Here is an 18,088-nt window from a genome sequence, read left to right as displayed (position 1 = left end):
GTTTCTTGTGGTGCATCATCATCATGGCCTATCACTGCTGCTGCTTAGAGAATAGGGTATATTTGTTCAGTTGTCTGTCTTTACTGATGTGTTTATAATTCTGTCTCTCTTCTCACACATACCCTTCCTTCCTTGTTTTTCTTCTGTCTTATATTCTTTTACAGTATCTGTTTCTTTTTGTACCCTAAGTTATCCAACACACCAACCCTGCAGATTATATTTTTAAAGCATGTAAATATACCCCTACTATGTCTGCTTAACTATGATGTCTTCCCCCATATTTAAGTGTCATATACAATTCTCAAAATGCCCTTGTGAAGTCAGTGAAGGTGATATTTTTAGACTTAATAAAACCAGCCTATATCAGAGTTTAACAACTCAGCCAGATTCAAAGTCAAGGAGAGGGAAGCCTCGAATCCAAATGAATCTTCACATTCTTCTTGCCCAACACAGCACTTGATGCAAAGTGGACCTCAGAACTGCTAATTGACAAAGGGATGGACAAGGCCATGAACTTTTTGTCTGCTCTAAATATCCACTCTATATGTAAGGAATATATAGCAATTTTGTCAATGAAATATAAGAACACAATTTTGCATATAAAAAATGTCAAGAGTTAAATTGAGTAAAAGGGTATCTAGCATAGTGATTGAAAGCAAGAGCTTTGGTCTCTGCCAAATTGAGGTCCAAATTGCAGCTTAAAGCCCTTACCAGTTAGTAAACTTTGGTGTTACTTAATTTCATTTTATCCTTATGTTCCCTGTAAGGTGAAAATATTTATATTTATAGACTTATTATAATTATAAAGTGTTGCATGACTGTGAACTTTATTGCAGAGTCCTCGTAAATAGAATAAATGCTTATTAAGTAGTATCTGTTATTATTAAGTGGATTTCTGACTTTAAATTTAAAAATAGGAATAGATGTTTAATAATTCACTTATAATTAAATTCAATTAAATAGTATCTTCAAGTTTCATGCCTCGGATACCAAATAATCAAATTGTTTTATCACTTTCAATTTCTAATCAGCTCATGGAGTATCATATAGATAGCAAATGTTAAAATGTAATTGTGGAATTGGGGGTCAGCTCATGAGATTTGGCCTCTGAGAAAGTCACCAAATGCCACAGCAGGGTAAAGAACCTTTAGTATGGCCTCTAAGGGTAAGGATCATATGTACATATTTTTTAACTGAGTAGATTGTCTTTCTTTCTTTGTTTCTTTGTTTCCCTTTCTTTCTTTCTTTCTTTCTTTCTTTCTTTCTTTCTTTCTTTCTTTCTCTTTTTCTTTTTCTTTTTTTTTGACAGAAAGAGAGATAGTGCAAGTGGGGGGAGAGGGAGAGGGAGAATCCTAAGCAGGCTCCATGCCCAGTGCTGAGCCCAACTGGGGTTTGATCTCACCATGGTGAGATCATCAACTGAGCCAAAATCAAGAGTCAGACATATAATCAATTAAACCACCCAGGCACCCCTGGGATCATATGTTTTGAAACAGTCATAATGAGCAAATGTTTTTAAGACATCCAAATATGATTCTTTTTAATTTATTTGATTTGAATTTGAATTTAATTTATTTGATATATTTAATTTTGTAGCTACATTTTTGAGCTTCATATTGTTAATACCACTAACACTCTAAATCACTCACCATACCTCATTCAACAAGAAATTCAACAAATATGTGTTGAATGCCTACTGTGTACAGGGTCCCTTTTGAGCCATGGGGAAACTTCCTGTAACAAAACAGACACAACCCCTTCTTCACAGGGCTTATGTTCTCATTTCCCACCTTTATGTTGATAGATCACCCATGTATGGCTTTACCATACCTCTGGTTTCTGAATTATTAATAAACACATTAATAGAAAATCAACTCATTGCCTTTTTTCCCCTTACAGTCCTTTGATCACATGACCAAAAGCACTAGAAGGAGAAATCATATTTTTTCAGCATCTAGAGACATTTATTTCATCACTTCTCAGCCTTTTGGCTAAGATCAAGTGTGGAGACATTTATTTCGTCACACTCTTCTTACTCTTTGGCCCAAGAAGTGGTACGGGGAATTTCTAAGATATTAATTAGTACTTCCACTCTAATTTCTCAGATGTTTGGGCCTGATGGAAAGAAAATAGTAGTGAAATATGATGTTAAGAAATTACAGTGCAAAAAAACATTGCATGAAGATATGACTATTACGTTGACAATTTTGGTTGATTAAATTGCAGGCACTTGATTACGAAGTAAGCTGTGATTTACGGTTCTAACGAGTCTCTTTGTTCGGTAAAAACAGATGCTACAAAACTTCAAGTTTCTCCTAAGAATCCTCGTGTCCCCAAATTGCATACACTTGAATTACATTGTGAGAGCAAATGTGACCCATATTTAAAACATAGTTTGAAGTTGTCCTGGAGTAAAAATGGAGAAGGCTTTGAAATTAATGCCACAGAGGATGGCAGGTAGGTACAGTCTTATGCTGTGTCATCATATTTGGGATTAACACCTAGCACTTGAAAAACAAATAGTTGTAAAAGTATTCACGTTGAATTAAAATATAAAAACTGATTAATTCATTTCAGTCTTCAAGGCAGTATTTATGTATTTATTTTTAATATTTATTTTTGAGAGAGAGAGAGCATGTGCTCACGAGGGTGGGGAAGGGGCAGAGAGAAAGGGAGGGGCAGATAAAGGGAGACAGAGGACCCGAAGCAGACTTTGCGCTGACTGCAGAGCCTGATGCTCTCTCGAACTCACACACGTGAAATCATGACCTGAGCCCAAGCTGGACACTTAGCTGGCTGAGCCACCTGGGGGCCCCAAAGTCTTGGCATCAGGGCAGCATTTGAAAGGTAATACAGTGCACTGTTTGGGTTTTCTTTCACATAGTTATCTTCTTCTGTTTGCTACTGACTTTTAACAGAATGTGTACCTTGCTGTTAGTGCATGAAATAGAGTCCGTTCCAGATGTGTGAGACAGAGGTACTGCATGAGTGTGCATGCTTACCAAACCACTGGGAAGACTGGGAGAGATGGGCCTAACGGAAGCTGCTTACTAAACTTTTGGGTTCTTTGTCACATAGAACTGCAGCTGTAATCCAGAGGTCTGAAAAATGCTGCTCTTTACAGCCACCTCACGCCACTGGTGCTGGCAGTGACATCAACCAATGCCAGCTCTTGGGTCTTCCAGAGTCGCTGTCTGCTCACAGGGACCCAGAGGAGGCACTCCCCATCACCCTTTTACATCCCAAACTCAGATGAGTCTATCTCATTGGCAGAACCTAAATAATACCTACAGTCCTTCCAGTTAGAATGTACAGACAGCTATGCTTCTAAGCCTCCTAATCTCTGTGTAGAGAATGTAAAGTTCTCTACTTTACATTCTACATATTTAGAAAGTAAAATATATAGAAGAGAGACTGTAGAAGGAAGTGTGAATAGATGCTGGATAGCATCAGACAATATTGAATAGCATCGGACAATGTCAGAGTCCATCAAAGAGAGAAAAGACTCAGCATTTACTGAATGCCTGTGCTATCTTTCAAAAGCATGTAGAGGTTAGCTCTCCTGCCTTTTGCATTGTGACTAGTAGGGGTTAAAAATAGACCATCCTTAGCCAAACCTCCCCTGCAGTTTTGTGTTGTTATTCATTATTCTGAAAAAGTAAACCTGAAGATAGTTTGTGCATTCCTTTGGTGAGACTGCGGCCGTGTGGTGAGTAAGAGCGTGCACTCTGGAGTCCAGCAGCCTGGATTTAAATCTCATCTCGTTCACTTATTGTGTCTATGACTTTAGACAGGCTCCCTAACTTCACTGTGCCTTAACTTTACATTCTAAGATACCTCCACAGGGTTATCATGAGTTAACATTCCAAGCACTTAGAAAATACTCAGTCCAATTTAGTGATCATGATTTGTACTAATTTCTCCAGACATTTGGTTTATCTCATTTCTCTGACATGCTTGGCCCCTATTGGTGTGTGTGTGTGTTTGTGCTTACACCACCACTATGCAGAGGCATTGGTCTCAGCTAGGTACTTAATTTATTCCATCTCATCCTTCCCGTATATATGAATTTGTGGAAAGGAGCATATGTATTGGAACTGTTGTTGCTGAAACAAGAGGAGATTAATTATTGACCTAAAAGACTACATATTGCAACAGAGATCTTCACCCTTAGGTTAGGTCTTAGTCAATCTGTCAACTGCTCAGATCTCCCCATATTCTCCCTCTTTTGTCACTGCTGCCTAGTTACCTGGTGTCTTCCATATAACCTCCAGGCTTCAGTGATGAAGGGAGTCAGAGACTCGTGCCTTGTGGGTGATGTGACCTGCATATTTAGGCCCTGATCCCAGAAACTCCAGCCATCCTCTGTATGGCCGAGTTTAATAGGTTCTGCAGGATGCTGAGGCTGACACTCAAATGAACCTCTGGCTGTCTTAGCAAACTAAGCCAGTGACACAGATATTCTGCCGGTATTCCCTAGGGCATGGGTGAGCAACAGTAACCTCAGCTAGAATTTCTTAGAAGAGATCACTGGAGTGGAGAAGGCTCGGAGTAACTCTTGCTGTTGAGGTTGGCTGGGGCCAGGAGCACGCATGGACATCTAGCAGGGAGCAGAGATCACAGGTCTCGGTTAAATTTCAAGGGAACCATTAGGAAGCTTCTGTCTCTCACTTTCTGCTGGGACACCTTCTCCTTACTGGTAGGCGAGGGGCCTGAGACTTTTATCTAGAAAGAGGTTAAATGAGTTTTACATCAGAAACGTCAGTTACCCCTCTTTGGGTGAGCGCAAACCCTGCTTCTGGTGAGCCCCTCTTCTCTCTCTCTCCCTCTCTCTTTCTGCCCCTCGCTCACTTGTGCCCTCTTTCTTTCAAAAATACAAAAGAAACGTCAGTTGTATGAGTTTCGCTCCTTCTCTGCAAACACATTATTTATCTCAACTAAATAGCAAAAGTCTTTAAATATAATTGATATTTAGTGGAACTTAATTTTTCTAAAAGTGCTTAAATAGTTAAGTTGACAGTACATAGGTATAGGGTAAAAAGTGTAATTTATAGTAAGGAAATTTCCATGTAGTAAACCGGATTACAAATTGGCAAAATAGGGCGAATGATAAAAAGCTCGGTGCAAATGATTTGCAAAAAGAAGTGCTAGTCTGCCCTCTACTGTTCAAATAAATTTCATGGTTTAATTGTTATCTGATCTATTGGATGTGCATTGTGCTAGGGGAGTGGACGGGTGGAGAAAGGCAATCTTGTCAAAAACAGATTGTCAGTCTCTGTGTCAGACAGTCTGACTCTGTAGATCTGGGGGGTGATTCAGGAATGCCCCTTTGGAAGAAGCCCCCAGTTGATCCTATGTAGGTGATTCCCTTCACAAACCTTAAGAATTATTCAGATGTATCTTAGCTATTATAATGAATAATACAGTCTTCAGAAACACCAGGCAACACAGTTGTGTCACTGCTCCATGCATCACAGATGGTTGGAGTTGATAATTAAAACAAAACAAACGGATCCCTTTCATGGCTGTGTAGACAGTTGTGCATGCTCCAGTAACCCCATGTCCCCAATTTTACCTGTGGCACTCTCTAATAAAATTTGCATTATGTGGAGGGGTGTGTGTGTGTGTGTTTCTTTAACTCTTCCTTGAATATTTTTATAGGGAATATATATTTTTGAATATATATTTCTGCTGTTTCTGTTGTTCTCATCCTCAGTATATACTCATTTATTTTTACTGGTAGGATAACTATCGATGGACCTAATTTGACCATATCTAATGTCACCTCAGAGGACCAAGGTATTTACTCTTGTTCAGCTCAAACTGCCCTGGACAGTGTTGCTGATGTAACTCACGTAACCATTCTCGGTAAGTGCACTACTAATGGGAAATGTCTGTTCATTTCTTTCTTGTTTCGAATTAAATTCCATTGTTCTTAGACCATTAAATCAACAATTACTTGAGCCCCTGTACATATACTGTTAGTTTGAATTTTTCATTTAAATAGTAACTCCACTTTCAAATGCTTTCTCCTCTTCTGGCTTTAAAGAAATTAATTAATGCTTAATTTCTTTTCCCTGCATGGTAATGTTTCCAGTAGCAGTGGGAGGTTGGCGATGCTATCAGCAGAAAGAAAACTGAAGCACGCTTGAGTTGTCAGGGCATTTGAGCTACCCTTTCCTAGCATGCAGAGAAAATACAGCTGAGGAATGGAGACGGGTTTTGTGGAGGGATCAGGCTGGGAGTCCCATGGTGGTGGCACAGTGGTCATGCCCTAAACCAAAGGCAGGGGCTAAGTTCTCAGGGTTCTGGGAAGGGTGTGGAGGAACTTCAAGAGTTCTACAGAGGAATACCTTTGATTTTTTTTTTTTTTTATGATAATGCTAATTAGAAAAGAATGTACTCCTCCGGTTACCCACCCATGGTTAAAGCTCTTAGAACATTCTGGTGCATTTCTTAGACCACCTTTAGCTCTTGAACCATCTCTTAGACCATCTCTCTTCCAGTTTCCTTGCCAGATTCACTCCTCATAAGCTATCTGATAGGGAAAGCTGACTTATATGGATAACATCAGCGAACCACTTACCCTCAAACTTCCATTTGTTTCAACCAATGGGAAGCCCTGGCAATAGACGAGGGTGGGTGTATTTATTCTCCATATTCCCTCCCTGCAGGCTGACTGTGTTCATTGTCATTGATTCCTCCCAGGGAGGCTCTCTCCACAAAATCCTCTCTGATGAAATTCTATTAACTGCTCCCTCCACCCCTCACTCCATATATTCTGCCTACATCTTTTGAAAGAGTTTTTTTTCTAAAAACTCTTGGCACTATCCAAATTGTGTGAACTATTGCATTTCTGCTGGGACCCTGACTGATAGAGACCTTTTTTAAAAATAGTTTTCTGTTACAATTTTTCCCCCTGTGGGAACAATTTAGTCTTTCTTCCAGTTTGCTGATATTCCTTTAAAGTGTTTGATTTTGCCTAACTCCTTTATTACATATGTAGATTAATGATTATTAGTAACAGGATTTGTATCTTTAGCTCTCTGGTTGCTGGAATCCACAGGTAGATTGCTAATAGAGTATCCAGGATGAGAGGAAATAATTCAGTGTATTTGGAGGTAGGATGTGAAAAATGACTAAACATGCTAGATCTCTTCAAGAGAAGCAAATATATATTTCAAGGGAAATAAATGACCATCATGTTTAAGTGAACCCAGTCATCAGACTGGGTTCTACACACACATACACACACACGCACACACACACACACACACACGCGCGCGCGCGCACACACACATACACACGAGTTCCCAAGTGGTAAAGGGTATGGACTTGGTTCAGTAGAATTGTACCTTTAGGTGAGATGTTTGGTCATAGGAATTTAGCTACTTCAGGGGTTTGCACTCAGAAAGGCCCAACCCTCTAGTAGTTAATCCACTAGTGAGTCATCAGATAAAATAGTTGAGCTTCAGGTAAAGTAGAGTTTGTCTCAGGCACTGCAAGTGTAGGAGAAAGTTTCAGAATCCTTGGACTTTTTCCCTAAGTATCTTAAGCAATGGAGCCAGCTAAGGGATTGGGACACCATACCACTTGCTGCATGCTGTCCAAAGCTCCTTATAAAATTTACTAAAATTTTTTTTTCAACGTTTTTTATTTATTTTTGGGACAGAGAGAGACAGAGCATGAACGGGGGAGGGGCAGCGAGAGAGGGAGACACAGAATCGGAAACAGGCTCCAGGCTCTGAGCCATCAGCCCAGAGCCTGACGCGAGCCTGACACGGGGCTCGAACTCACGGACCGCGAGATCGTGACCTGGCTGAAGTCGGACGCTTAACCGACTGCGCCACCCAGGCGCCCCCCAAAGCTCCTTATAAAATTTAATATATGAGTCATGTGATTAGGCTACTATCTTCCAAAACCATTAGATTTTGATAATTTTAAATAGAGTTGCTGTGATCACATGTAATACTTACATATGAAGTTTTTAACCAATTTTCTAAGAATAAAAATAAATTCATTTAAAAAATATTCTATGACAAGATTGCACTTTCTTAACCACTTCTTGGAGGTTACCTTCTAATATTTGAAGCCAGTCCCTGGTGTAAAGAAGCATATCTCACTAACTGATGGTAACAAATAGATCCCTGTGTAGTTTAGAGAAACTTCTTTTCCCCAGAAAATAATTTTTGAAAAGATATGCTTGACCTGTTGCAATCAGAAGTAGCTGTCCTTGATCTAACTGTCCTTTAACTATATCAATCTTTTAAGTATCAACTGCACTCCATCAATTCTAATTCCATATGCTTCTTGGAAAGAGCAGATTTTAATGTCAGATGCAACAGTCTGTATTGGTTGCTTTAGGTAAGTTGAAAAATGAGTGAGCTCTTAAGAAGTGTTGAAGAGAAATGTAAATTCTCTGAGCTCACAGATCTGAAACCTGTTGAGGAAATAATTTCTTATTTAAGGCCCTGAAGTTTGCACAGTCACTGACTGCATTTTTAAAATAAAATAGTCTCTTTTGAATAAAAAACAATGTTTTTTTTGCCAGTGTAAATTTCCAGAAATTGGTAAATACTCACAGGGGCATAGATGATGCCTCCCACTTGGGGAATAAGGAGCCCATGGGAAGGTCCTAAGAGATATTACTTAATTGTCTCCACTGAGAAAAGACAAATGTCCCTGGGTACAAGAGAGAATTGAAATCAAATTTCATGAGTAAAGACCATTAGGGATAAGTTTGGTTTTTTGTTTTGTTTCACTCTTCCTTTATTTTGATAAACATTTCCATGGACTGTAACACTCAAAGTCAACACCTACTCTTAGTATCCAAAACCTATAAAGAACTTATAAAACTCAACACCCCAAAAAATGAATAATCCAATGAAAAATGGGATGAAGACTTGAATACACATTTTCCCAAAGAAGACATCCAGATGGCCAATAGACACAGGAAAAGATGCTCAACATCACTCACCCTCAGAAAATGCAAATCAAAACTGCAATAAGATATCCCCTCACACCTGTTGGACAGGCTAAAATTAATACACAAGACACAACAGGTGTTGGTGAGGATGTGGTAAAAGGGGAACCCTCTTACACTATTGGTGAGAATGCAAACTGGTACAGCCATTGTGGAAAATAGTATGGAGATTCCTTAAAAGGCTAAAAATAGAACTACCCTACAATCCAGCAATTGCACTACTATGTATTTACCCCCCAAATACAAAAATACTCATTCAAAGGGATACATGCACTCCAGTGTTTATAGCAGCATTACCTATAATAGATTACATAAAAAGCCCAGGTGTCCATTGATTGATGAATGGATAAAGAGGATGTGGGGTGTGTGTGTGTGTGTGTATGTGTATGTACACACACACATACACACACACACACTGGAATATTATCAGCAATAAAAAAGAATGAAATCTTGCCATTTGGATGACATAGGTGGAGCCAGAGTATTAAGTTAAGCAAAATCAGTCAGAGAAAGACAAATACAGGATTTCACTCATATATAGAATTTAAGAAACAAAAAAATAAGCAAAGAGGAAAAAAAGAGAGAGAGGAAAAACCAAGAAACAGACTTTTACCTATAGAGGGCAAACTGATGGTTACCAGAAGGGGGATGGGCAGGGGGACAGGTGAAAAGGTGAGGGGACTAAGGAGTGCACTTGTTGTGATGAGCACTGGGTGATGTATGGAAGTGTTGAATCACTAAGTAATACACCTGTAACTAATATTACACTGTATGTTAACTAACTGGAATTTAAATACATTTTAAAGTTAAAAATTTTTAAATTAAAAAAAAATCATCACCTACTCAATTTTCTAGTCTGTGACATATTTATTGGTGCCAGATTTTTCTCTTCCAATAAAAACAGACTTCCTACTCTTTTTCAGAACTCTAGGCCAAGAGAGTATAAAAGTTGCTGTTATATACTGAGAATTTATTGTTAGAAATTACAATTAAAATCCAGAGCATACAAAAAAGAAAGCCTGAGTTCATGTTCTTTATCTTATTTTCCTATAGTCATAGAACCTAATTTTATTGCTCGAATGTGGTAATTGCATGCATGATTGAAGTGATATTATACTTTTCACTTACTCATTTAGTCACAAAACATTTATATGCAAAGCACTGAGGGTGATGCAAATATTAATAAAATGCAGTCCCTATAACTCTTGAAGATCTGTCATATTCAGGAAATGAATCAGGTACATAAATAAACATATGAGCAGGAAGATACTGATCCTCTTGAGATAGATCATGTTTCTCAAAATTGCACATAATGGGAATGCAGGGCAACTGCTTAGAAATGAAGATTCCTGGGCCCAGCTCCGTCAGTAAGCCAGAGAGACAGGGCCCAGAAACAAATCCTCATTGTTAATATCTACTTCTGAAAGAATGTTTATGATCATGGTCAAGGATGCCCTTTGAGAACTGGCATCAGAGGGAAGGGAGAGAGTGTTTATGGTAGGGAATATATGTGCAGGAAGCTGCATTTGAAGCAGAACTGGAAGGGCTGCTGAGATGTGGACAATTGGGTGTGGAGACCTGGGCCTGGAGAGAAAGAAAGGGGGCTGGCAATGTGCCTCAGGGAGAAAATTGAGTGGACAAAGCCACGATCTGCACTCTCCTTACCTTAAATTTTTTTTATTGTTAATTAGATGTTCCGGATCCACCAGAAAACCTACACTTGTCTGAAAGACAGAACAGGAGTGTTCGGCTGACATGGGACGCTGGAAATGATCACAATAGCCGTATTAGTGGTAGGGAATACTATGTTGGGGTAACTATGTTCCTGAAGCTCCTGAGTCACAGTTAATATTAAGGCCATTTTTTTTTTTTACCACAGTTCTAGATTATCCTTCTTAAAATATTTTTTCAAACTTTTTTTATGTTTATTTACTTATTTATTTTGAGAGAGAGAGAGAGAGCATGCATGTGCACAAACTGAGGAGGGGCAGAGAGAGGGAGAGAGAGAATCCCAAGCAGGGTTCTCACTGTCAGTGTAGGGTCCAACCCAGGGCTGGAACCCACGAACTGTGAAATCATGATATGAGCTCGAATCAAGAGTTAGATGCTCAACAGACTGAGCCACCTAGGCTCCCCATCCTTTCAGACTTTTTATATTGTATGTGAGTGTTATTATAACTTAAACATACTAACTCCATTCTAATTTTTACTTTTTCTTATGCTTCTACTGCCAGAATACATTGTTGAATTTGAAGGAAACAAGGAAGAACCTGGAAGATGGGAGGAACTGACTAGAGTCCAAGGAAAAGAAACAACAGTCATATTATCTTTGGCTCCATATGTGAGATATCAGTTCAGGGTCATAGCCGTGAATGAAGTAGGGAGAAGCCAACCTAGCCAGCCATCAGATCATCATGAAACACCTCCAGCAGGTATGTGAGTTCTCACATCAGGTTTTGAAATATTTTGAAAATATTTTGAATATTTCAAAATAAAATATTTCAAAATATCATCAGTTTCAAAATATTTTAGGTTTGTCCCATCTTTCAACATATGAAACAACAAATTGATACTATGGTGTAGGGTTTTAGATATCTCCTAATAGACAGCTTGAAAAGTTCTGCGAACTAACAGCACACAAATATCCAAAGTACATCAGATTAAAAAGTAGTATATGCATGTTTGATAGCAGGAAATTACAAGGAGGTATATGAGCAAACATTACTTTGAATTATCTGTGATAGGTAAGTATCATGTTAAAATCAGGTATCAAGTATGTTATAAACTGAATTTCAGTATATAGAAAATCAGCTTTCTCCCTTTATATTCCTTTTTATTTAAATTTTCTGAAATAAAACAGTTGATTCATTGTAGTCACCTTGTTAGCATTTTCTTCTAATGTTTATTTTTGAGAGAGAGAGGCGGGGGGGGAGAGAACATGAGCACAAGTGGGTGAGGAGCAAAGAGAAAGGGGAACAGAGGATCCAAAGTGGGCTCTGAGGTGACAGCAGAGAGCCTGATGTAGGGCTAGATCCCACGAACCATGAAATCATGACCTGACCCAAAATCAGACACTTAACCGCCTGAGCCACCCAGGTGCCCCAACACTTGAAAATATCTAGGACTGCTTGAGTGGTCATAACAGTGACATTATTATTTTTTCCCCTGGGCAAAATAAATACGCGAGGGTATAGCTTCCTTTTTGGATTGAGGAAAAGCAAGAAGAGATAGTAACTGAATCACACATACGTGTGTGATTTAAGTGTAAGTTGCATTTGGCACTAAAACTACACTTAGCCCTTTCTTATGAAATGGAACCATCTGAATATATTTCATGGGCACATTACCTGCTCTTTCCTATTTGTTGTCCCTAACACTGGGCTGTTGAAATTAAGACATGGTGTTTGTCTGTTAAGATGGAAATATTCACAGCACACATTACTAACAGTAATTCTAATAGGAAAAGGAAAAGGTTTAAAATTAAAATGTATATTTAAAAAGTAGGTTTAACATTTGGGGATGCCTGGGTGGCTCAGTCAGTTGAGCATCCGACTCTTGATTTCAACTCAGGTCATGCTTTGAGGGTCATGGTATTGAGGCCTGTATCAGGCTCTGTGCTGAGCATGGAGATTAAGATTCTCTTAATCTTAATCTGATTAAGATTCTCTCTCTCTCTCTCAAATAATTTTTTTTAAAGTAGGTTTAAGAATTTTAAAAAAGCAAGTTTAAAAATTTAAAGAGCAGGTTTAAAATGAAGATACCTAAAATGAACCGTCTACTTTCTATTAAATAATAATTATATTACTTCAAGTGTATGATTTTACCCCTTTAAATAAAAATATATATTAAATTTTTTTAATGTTTATTTATTTTTGAGACAGAGAGAGACAGAGCATGAGCGGAGAAGGGTAGAGAGAGGGAGGGAGACACAGAATCCAAAGCAGACCCCAGGCTCTGAGCTGTCAGCACAGAGCCGGATGCGGGGCTTGAACCCACAAGCCATGAGATCATGACCTGAGCTGAAGTTGGATGCTCAACCGACTGAGCCACCCAGGCGTCCCAAATAAAATATATATTTAAAAGCTGCCTTATGTGAGCTCATGGATAGGTTAACTAATCTTACAGTGATAATCATTTTACAATATATACATATAAATATAAAATGTGTATCTATGTATTTGATACATATATGTATATATATACATACACACACATATGAAATCATTACACTCTATACCTTAAACTTACACAATGTTACATGTCAATTACATAAAGCTGGGGGAAAAATTGCCTTAAGTCTTTTTACAGACTTGGCCAGATAGAAATAAACAAATACAATCAAAGTTATTTTAAATTGTTTTTAGCTGGAGGAGGGATGACAGGCTGATTTACCTATGAACCATAAAATTGGAAAGTGTAATTTTAATACTTATAATTTTTCAGCTCCAGACAAGAATCCACAAAACATAAGGGTTCAAGCCTCTCAACCCAAGGAAATGATTATAAAATGGGAGGTATGTATTCTTTAATGTGTTATACACTACTTTGTGTTCTTTTTTTTTTTTTTCTTTCCTTTAGATCTGCATGCTATGTGTAAGGATAGGAAAATATTTTTTAAGAATTTATAAGATTTGTATATTTTATAAATGTATTAAATTTGTATATTTTACAGATCTTTGTGATTAGAATATTATTAGAATGTTAAACAGTGGTAAATTATGTAAAGTTTATAAAGGTTGATATAATTGTGATCAATTATCAAAATTGTCAGATTTTTTAGTATTTTTACAACTAGTATTCTCAATCCTTTCATGTAAAAAATATACTCAAAAATTTTCACTAAATTTTAGTACATGGTCTAATAAACATTATGAATATCTAAAGGATGGCTGCCAAATAATACCCACTACTTACTAAGCACGATCAAGCTTTTTGTATACTGTTTTCTAATTCCGAGAACAACCTTGTCATTTACAGCTTTGTCTAGATATAGGAGCTGAGGTCAGGGTGATTGGCACTAGACATCAACAAACCTAGGGTATCAGCATAGGTATCTGTGGACTTTAAACTGTACTTTTTGCCCCTTTATATATCTCTATTAAAGGTTATGAAGTAGACTTTCGTCTTTGAATTTGGCATGAAATTTCACATCTGCTCAGATGACTTTTTTTTGAGTGTCATTTCTAAATTTCTTCTTAGTGGGTAATTTCCCCCCCCCCCTTTTTTTTGGACATATTCATGAACAAGTAATTTAACCTACTTGAAAGTAGATTACCAAACATTGTGATTTGAATAATAGACTTCCAACATTAAATTCACTGAATTGTATGTAAATGTAGAACATTCTTGCATGTATGCCAGAATATACTATTTTATTTCTAAACCTCTTTCCAGATACGATTTTGCGAAGGGTTTTAGGATGTATGAACCTTAGTTTGATGTTTTTTAGTCAATATTTTTATATTAACACTAACCCATTATTCACATTTCAGTGCAATTAAAGTTTGCGAATTTGAAATTTGAAGACAAATGGTAATACACAGAATCTAAATATATCCAAGAATATTATTTCTTTCCTTGAATTTGTGGTCATACATATTTGCTACTACATTGTCTTGATAATTACTTAATTTATAATCTGAAATTATGTTAATATCTTATTCTTGTAGAGTCTCTGTCCTTTTCTCTCTTAAGTTTCATAGAAATTTCCATCAGACAGATGTTATAAGTGGTTGGATGAAAATAATAGCATGTAATGATCAGGCCGGTTCCTCAGAGAAACACACCATGGCATACCAGTATCAGCTCATTAGTCGTCCGCACTCCTGAAGGGCCACCGCAGCTTGATGCTATCAGCTGTATGTTTCATACAGAGAAGCTGGGACTCTCATTTTAATGACCTTACCCAGATGCCCTGCGCTGAGTCAGTGATGAAAAGAGGGCCCGACCCCCACCCCTGCTTTTGCCCTTCCCGTCTGCTATCTTCGTTGGGGGCCTCTTTGAGAATTTGCTGTGGTTTTGTTGCCAGTTGTCTGAAAGCCAAATACAAAATATTCCTCCAGCTTCTTCCGGAGTCCAGGCACCCAGGAGCCTGGTGATTTAGATAAGATTTTTCTTAAAAGTGTTACCTATGGTGGCAGTTTATTTTAAAATTTGCCAGAGAGCTTTATCAAATGTAACAATTTTCCTTGGAGCAAAACATGTGTAAATTGAATACTTTTATTTGTGCACATTTATTGTTGGTAGAGGCTGAAGGAACCGTAATTCCAGATTGCGGTATGAAACTAGAAGCTTGTGGCCTGATTCATCTGGGCACTGCTAGAGCCCCTGGTGAATTTATATCCTGATGGTAGTAATAATTACCTCGGTGCAAAACTTTGAATGCAAAGTATAGACAGTGACTGAAATCTCAGAAGGGTTTTGTTTTGTTTTGATTTTTTTTCCCCTCATAACTAATTTAAGGAATCACCTTGGAGTCCGTGTAACTTGAAATTGTTTTGCTGATATAGCACTCCTTTCAACCTAATTCCAGCCAATCCATCTAAAGAGTATTTTAGTAAATTGGACTGAGTCAAGAAGCTTTGCACATTCTGTAAGAAAACACTACATACCACATTACCGAATCACTCGTCTATACCCACAAAATTACTATTTATTTAAGTGAACCTTACACTCTAGGACTAAAGTCACATTTTTATGTATTCTATATAACAGATTCGTTTAAATGCATATTCCCATTTTTGGAATGAAATAGGTGGTTTAAATCACTTTAACTTTTTTTAATTAAAGTAATGCTTGATTAAAAATGAGAGTGGAAATAGCCAATTTCCTATACGAGAAATTCCTCCACTAAATTTTCTTTTACAGCAAAATATAGTGGAAGCTGGTAATGGGTGGGGGGCACTTTGTCTTAACGAAATAGTCAAGAAGCTAGAGAGTTATTTTATTATAGAGAAGAGCTATATCTTCTAGGCGCTAATGTGTAAACATGCATATTATCCAGAAATAAGGATTTACTCAATCTCTCTCTTCTCTTGAAAAGCAGATGGAGAAGGATGGATGGGGTCAGGTGGAAAGAGTTCTGACTGAAAATTCATGGGAGATCTCTTTCACAATCATGCAGTTCATGATCATGCCCTTTTTATATCTCCTAGTTCTTTGGTCATGAAATAGTAGAGGAAAATTTAGACAAAAGCAAAAGTCCTCTGTGGAATTTCTTAGTAAATCCTTTCATATACGAACAGTGAAACTTAACCACAGGGGCATAATCAAGGCATCTAAATTGTGGCTCCTTACTACTTAGGTAGGTGAAGGAATAACTTTCCAACTTAGAGAAAGACAAAAATTTTCCTAAGCGTTTCTAAGCCAGGGGGAGGTTTACGATCTTCCAAGACCCGATCCCTCTATTGCAATGTTTCTTAGGCAATTTAGGGTGGATTGCCTCCGTCTCTGACTCAGCATATCTGTGATCACACTAGATGAGTCTTACCTTTTGTCTTAGCCTTTGAAATCCATGGAGCAGAATGGACCAGGACTAGAGTACAGAGTGACATGGAAGCCACAGGGAGCCCCCGTGGAGTGGGAAGAAGAGACGGTCACAAACCACACCTTGCGCGTGATGACGCCTACTGTCTACGCTCCTTATGATGTCCAGGTCCAAGCCGTCAATCACCTTGGCTCTGGCCCTGAGCCTCAGTCAGTGATTCTGTATTCTGGGGAAGACTGTAAGTGATACACCTGAAACCGCCAAGCACCTCTTTCATGTATATTGCATTTCTATTGATGAACATTTTTGAGCAACTACTGCATGCAAAGAGGATATACTAGCTGTGGGAGATTAACAGAAATATAACACTTGAGGGTTGACTGTAGGATAACTACTGCATGCAAAGAGGATATACTAGCTGTGGGAGATTAACAGAAATATAACACTTGAGGGTTGACTGTAGGATAGCTGATCACTATAGAGTGGTAAGGAAGTATGTTAAAAGTTTTAATTTTATTCAACTTCCCAGTAAACCCATTTCTATATTAAAATCAAAGATGAGTAATCATCACTGTAATTAGTTGATCAGTATAACTGTCATATGGTTTCCAGTGACATTTGTCCTTACTTATCAAAGACTTCCTAACAACCATCTGCTGCCATGCACTGGCCTCACTCACTGTATGTCTGGAATCTTCCTCATGCAGATGAGATGCAAACTGAGATTTGTATATAGAATTACACACACACAGTTTTGAGGTACTACTGATATGCTCATATTATTAAATACTTAGACCATAATAACAAGTAGGTTATTGAAAAAAGGAAAGATGCTCTATTTCATGTCATTAAGGCATTACTCTCATTATTCTTCCAGTGTCCAGAGTAATATTTTGATCCAAGAATGGAAGGTTGAGAATGTGAAATGACTTAACTCCTTATTTGCCTGCTACCTAAATTCTTCTACCCGAGTACACCAGAAACATCACTGTGAACTAAGATATTATTTATCTTGGCTACTCTGCATTTGGCTTATTCTTCTATACTTAGTTCTCTGTAGAATGGGGATAATACTACTACTTTATTGCATTGTTTTCAGGATTATGTGAGCCAATCCAACATTGCCTACACTTAGCATATGCTCAGTTAGCTTTTGTTCCCCAAAGATTGATCAAATTGTCAAGTAATTTTAGTAACATTGTTTAGTTCACCTGCCTCTAAAGGCGAGATACCCACAGAGTATTTCACTGGCCACTGTTTCTAGTAACATTGCCCCTGCCTGGAGAGCTGCATTTCTCCTAGAAACCTATTAGGGCCCTGAAACTCCTGCGAGTTGAGAAATTCTCTTGGTTCCATTTGGAATTGATTTCCTAAGAGTGCTTTGCTCAGATTAAGCATTATGAAAAATCACCTTTTGAAAAGGGGATACAGTCACATTTAAAGGTTATTGAAAACTCATGATTCTTATGTGCTTAACAGATCCTGATACAGCTCCAGTGATCCATGGTGTGGATGTTATAAACAGCACCTTAGTTAAAGTTTCCTGGTCAACAATTCCAAAGGACAGAGTCCATGGACATCTAAAAGGATATCAGGTTTTTATTATAGATTTTCTTCTT

General features: G+C 37.9%; 1 protein-coding gene across 11 annotated transcripts in view; it reads left to right on the top strand.

Moving 5' to 3' along the window:
• The window catches only part of CHL1 (cell adhesion molecule L1 like), a 200,188-nt gene that overhangs the window by 165,104 nt on the left and 16,996 nt on the right, over window positions 1-18,088 (top strand). For all 11 annotated transcript variants that reach the window (XM_040492148.1, XM_040492149.1, XM_040492139.1 and 8 more), the window contains 7 exons: window positions 2,292-2,457; window positions 5,744-5,868; window positions 10,675-10,776; window positions 11,218-11,415; window positions 13,427-13,497; window positions 16,485-16,707; window positions 17,949-18,064. In XM_040492148.1, the coding sequence (XP_040348082.1) occupies window positions 2,292-2,457; window positions 5,744-5,868; window positions 10,675-10,776; window positions 11,218-11,415; window positions 13,427-13,497; window positions 16,485-16,707; window positions 17,949-18,064 (1,001 nt within the window). The remainder of the gene's footprint in view (window positions 1-2,291; window positions 2,458-5,743; window positions 5,869-10,674; window positions 10,777-11,217; window positions 11,416-13,426; window positions 13,498-16,484; window positions 16,708-17,948; window positions 18,065-18,088) is intronic.

Source organism: Herpailurus yagouaroundi, unplaced genomic scaffold (assembly GCF_014898765.1).
Source record: "Herpailurus yagouaroundi ecotype Mexico unplaced genomic scaffold, PumYag 183, whole genome shotgun sequence".
Taxonomy (NCBI): Eukaryota; Metazoa; Chordata; class Mammalia; order Carnivora; family Felidae; genus Herpailurus; species Herpailurus yagouaroundi.
The sequence above is the reverse complement of the archived record's forward strand: the minus strand, read 5'-3'. Positions and strand labels throughout refer to the sequence as shown.